At 33.8% G+C, this 4,345-nt stretch overlaps 1 protein-coding gene across 1 annotated transcript; it reads right to left on the bottom strand.

Moving 5' to 3' along the window:
• Window positions 1-227: 227 nt before the first annotated feature.
• LOC148271663 (uncharacterized) lies at window positions 228-1,258 on the bottom strand. Its single transcript, XM_088241093.1, has one exon. It carries the CDS (start codon window positions 1,173-1,175, stop codon window positions 237-239), a length of 939 nt encoding a protein of 312 aa, XP_088097219.1. The 5' UTR covers window positions 1,176-1,258; the 3' UTR covers window positions 228-236.
• Window positions 1,259-4,345: the final 3,087 nt, after the last annotated feature.

Genomic DNA, 4,345 nt, shown 5'->3' with positions numbered 1-4,345 from the left:
CACACCTAATGGTGCATAGGGCACTGAGTTTGTACACTAATCGCAGCGTATCTTGATTATTTTTACTACATGATGATCAGTCTTACGCTTCAGGTGCTAGTCCTAGGAATATGAAATATTCTAGTTTAAAAAACCCTTTAAAATAAATATTTCATTCCAACCATGTCGGGAATTTATGAAAAAAATCTTGAACGATAAATGTATATTTATTCCAAAACAGTTTACAAGTCAGACATTTAAAAATACCCCTCAAATCCCATCCCGAGGCGAAATTTGTTGTTCATCTGGTTAAATAGACCACTGAGCAGCAGAGCGAAGTGATTCGTTTCTCCTTGGAGGAGCGTTGTTCGAACGGAACAAGCTACGAGACCGTCAGTGGAGTACGAAGCGCGAACTATTGTTCCGGGACATTCCCAACTTCCTCCTACTTTAGCTGCTGCGTTTTTTCCATTGAAATCAGAGCACAAAGACCCTCCCAAAGACAAGCGTCCGGCGAGCCGTCGCCACCAAAATACCTGGCCGCGGTTTTGTTCGAGAATGGAACCGAGCCTCCCGCGCAAAATAGCGGTAGTGGCGACTAACCGCACCCCTTGCCCGGGGTTCCATTCACCGCCTACGATCCACGTCGCTCCTATCCGTTTCACTAACTGCAAGCCGACCGTGATCAGAGCTCCACTATCGATTTTGTTCAAAAAGTCCTCGCGATTCAGCATCTGGATGGGCAATGAGCATGCAGACACCGTAACGGCGGCGGAAGTTTTGAACTTGCTGTAAATTAAAGAAGCAGTTCCTGCGGAGTTCTTTTCATGCAGAAATTGGGTATCGATATCCAGGAATACGGACGGTGTTACCAAGATTTTGGATCTCAGAGCTAACGCTCCAGATGGGGATAGACTGAATTCCAGATTTCCTCTTTTACCTTTGTAGTCGCTAGCTACCTGACTTCCACTAGGAGTCACCGAACTGAATATCATATTGTAACCGAAATCGACGCTACTCAGTAGTTTCTTCCTGACCTTAAGATTGGCCCCTTCGAAACACTTCGGCATGACATCTCTGGTCTCGGAGTCCAGTTCCTCTATTAGGCCCGGACCTCGGCATTGGTCGAAAGACGGAGGATACCTTTCGAAGTTCTTAGGAAATTTGCTCGCAGGCTTTTCATTACTTTGACCCATCTTCAATCTACATTTCCAAATATTATTACAAAAAGCTACTGTCAAATTTTAACGGGTACCATAGTTAAAACAGTGTGAAAGTTTCGATATTTGAAAATGACGTAGATGAGCATAATCAGTGTTCTACGCTCATAATGTAACTGTTTTTGCAACTAAGTAAGAACTTAGTTGAAAATAAAGTCACAGATGAAATAATAATAGTAGGTAGGTACCCGTTAAAATTAAAAGTCTTTCAGTTTCAGTTGCAGATACAGTACTCCATTCTTAGAGTTATACTCTAAGACTCCATTACAGTTTTTAATAAATTAATTATACACTAAAGGAGCTTATTTTTTGTAGGAAATGTATTTGGTTATCACGTCCGCGTGCATTTATTTGAAAAAATGCAACTGCCGAAATACTAAAATGATTGTCAAAATTTATATCAACCATATTTTGCTAAACCGATGCACATTACTGTAAATAGAGATATACCAGCAATATATCACCATTATTATAGAAATGAAGAGTTTCATGAAAATTATCTTATCGTTTTTATCATTGTGTAGGTATATTTTGGTTGGTTTATTTTTAATTAAATAAACACAGGTGTCTACCATACGATAAGAATTAAATAAACAAATTTTATAATGTCCTACTACACTAAATAAATTGATATTAAAATATCTACATATTAGGACATCTTTAATAAAGCATATATTATACAAACTTAAAAAAAAAAAAACCCAATAATTTACAAAAAAGAAAAAAGGAAGGAAGGCTGACCTGGGGTAACTCCGTGTGCATCCGCCGACGAAAGGAGTTTTTAAAGACAGAGTCAACAAAAAAATTCTTTTTCGGATGTCTTTTTTCATTATAATTGCTATATTTTATTTTTTTACAAGTGGCATTATACGGAGTGGCTTTTCACGGTAGGTACGCTTTTTTTCTTATTTTTTTGGTATTTTATTTGCTTAAAACAATATTTGGCCTAATTTTTGGTTTATTTATTAATATGTATTGTATTTTTTTTGTTACAATGGATGTTGTTTTCTTTGGATAAATAAAATAGAAAATCAATAAAAACAATAATTTTGGAAAAAAATCTTGGTATGAGGAAAAAAACGACAATAATCTTCCATACATCGTAAAATCAATTATCATCATCATCATCATTCCCCTTCCGCACCTAATGGCGCATAGGACACTGCATTCGTACACCAATCGCAGCGAATCTTGATCGTTTTTGTTACGCGAAAGTAAGGTGATCAGTTGTACGCTTCAGGTACTAGTCCAGGGACTATGAAATATTCAAGTGTGAAAACACCCTTTTAAATAAACATTTCATTTCCACCATGTCGGGAATCGAACCCGAGACCTCTTGCCTGGTAGGCAGACGCGCTGGCCACTACATCACAAGACCACGTAAAATCAATATCAAATATTTAAACATTTAAATCTTAATTGAAAAACAACATGAGACTCACCTTATCCTGACTCCATACAGTAGAATATTATGTTTCTTTTTAGTTTAGAAGTTCGGCAAAAGGTCTCTGGAATACATTGGTCGTATACAATTTAATAAACTGCCTGATGACCTTAAAAATGAAATGTCGAGTGGTAAATCTCAAAGACCAGAAATGAAGACCTATTTCTTGAATCTTTTTGAAAGTGATAGTTTTTAGCTCAGTTTCTGTGAATAGTCTATATATTGTGTTTTAGGTTTAAATGTTTTTCTTTTCTTTTTTTAATATTAAGTTCACAGAATGTTTAAATGTTTTTGTTTTCTTTTTTAATATTAATTTCACAGAATGTTTAAATGTTTTTCTTTTCTTTTTTAATATTAAGTTCACAGATTGTTTGAATGTTTTCTTTCCTTTTTTAATATTAAGTTCATAGATTGTTAAAATTTGTTTAAATTTTTATTGTTTAAATGTATACTATGTATTGTTACAAGAAATATACTATTTTTTTTATGTACCGTCCCAAATGAGTTTTCTCGTACAACTCCTGGGAATATAATATCATGATATTCATGTCTTATATGTTTTATTAATAAATAAATAAAAAAAAAAAAAAAAAAAAATGTTATATCTAATGTGAAGGAACTTGTTTAGAAAAAAAAATGCAGAACGAACTTCATCTCTAAATACGAGTTTCCACTCTGTTAGCGAGGTAGAAACGTTATTATTAATTGCGTATCTATATAACATTTGTTATTTTATTCCTATGTTGTGAAACAATTTTGATCAATATATACTCGTACATATTAAAAATGTCTTCTGGGTGTCAGTTCATCTTTCCACCCGGGCCATAATTTTTTGCCTCCTGCAGACATGTAGCTACTGAACAATATTATTTGTCATTGTACTTTCAGAACGGCAACTTAATACTAAATGTTACTTCTTATAAATAATATGACTATGGAGAAATATACAGGGATTTTTTTTTAAACCCCCTGTGTTAATAGAATATATGTAAATTTTTAAACATCATCCATTTTTTTAATAGATTGAGTTTTTCTAGTTATATTTCTTGGTGGAAATGCATTTCAATTATAATAATAAAACTATCTACAGTATAACTCTAATTACCTGAACTCCGACTATCCGAATCGCTGATTATCCGAATCTCTTTTAAAATTCTCAAGCTCAAGTAAAATAAAGGGAAGAGACAAGAGAATCACTTGAAGAATTCAGAAACATTATTTTGAAAGTTCCTGGATGTTCAGAAGTTAGTGCTGAAGATATAGGAGAGTGAATGGTGTGTGATTCGTCAGACTCTGGGTTTAAAATTTTAAATGATTATGAACTTACTGAAAGCTTACTTTGACCAAGATGTTCAGCAAGCAATGACTTTCATTTACCCATAGAGTACGGTACGCACATACTGTACTAATGTACAGGACTTGTAACTACGCTTAACATGTAAAAGTATTGCATTTTCATTTTATTAATTAAAAGCACCTTTTCTTTAAAAATATGTTTTTCCCCCAAAATCAATAAACATACATACAGTAAAATTAATTACAATCATCGACTCTTTTTCGAAAAAAATCCAATTATCTGAATGTTTGACTATCCGAATGGGGTCCGGTCCCGATTGATTAGAATAATTTGAGTTATACTGTATGTATTTTTATTATTATAATCATCATTGATTGATGATTGTTTCATATTCCGATATGCAGG

The sequence above is a fragment of the Micrasema longulum genome, unplaced genomic scaffold (assembly GCF_059751315.1).
Source record: "Micrasema longulum isolate JH-2025_06_02 unplaced genomic scaffold, ASM5975131v1 h1tg002744l, whole genome shotgun sequence".
Classification (NCBI taxonomy): domain Eukaryota; kingdom Metazoa; phylum Arthropoda; class Insecta; order Trichoptera; family Brachycentridae; genus Micrasema; species Micrasema longulum.
Note: the sequence above shows the minus strand (reverse complement) of the source record. Positions and strands in the feature narration are given on the sequence as shown.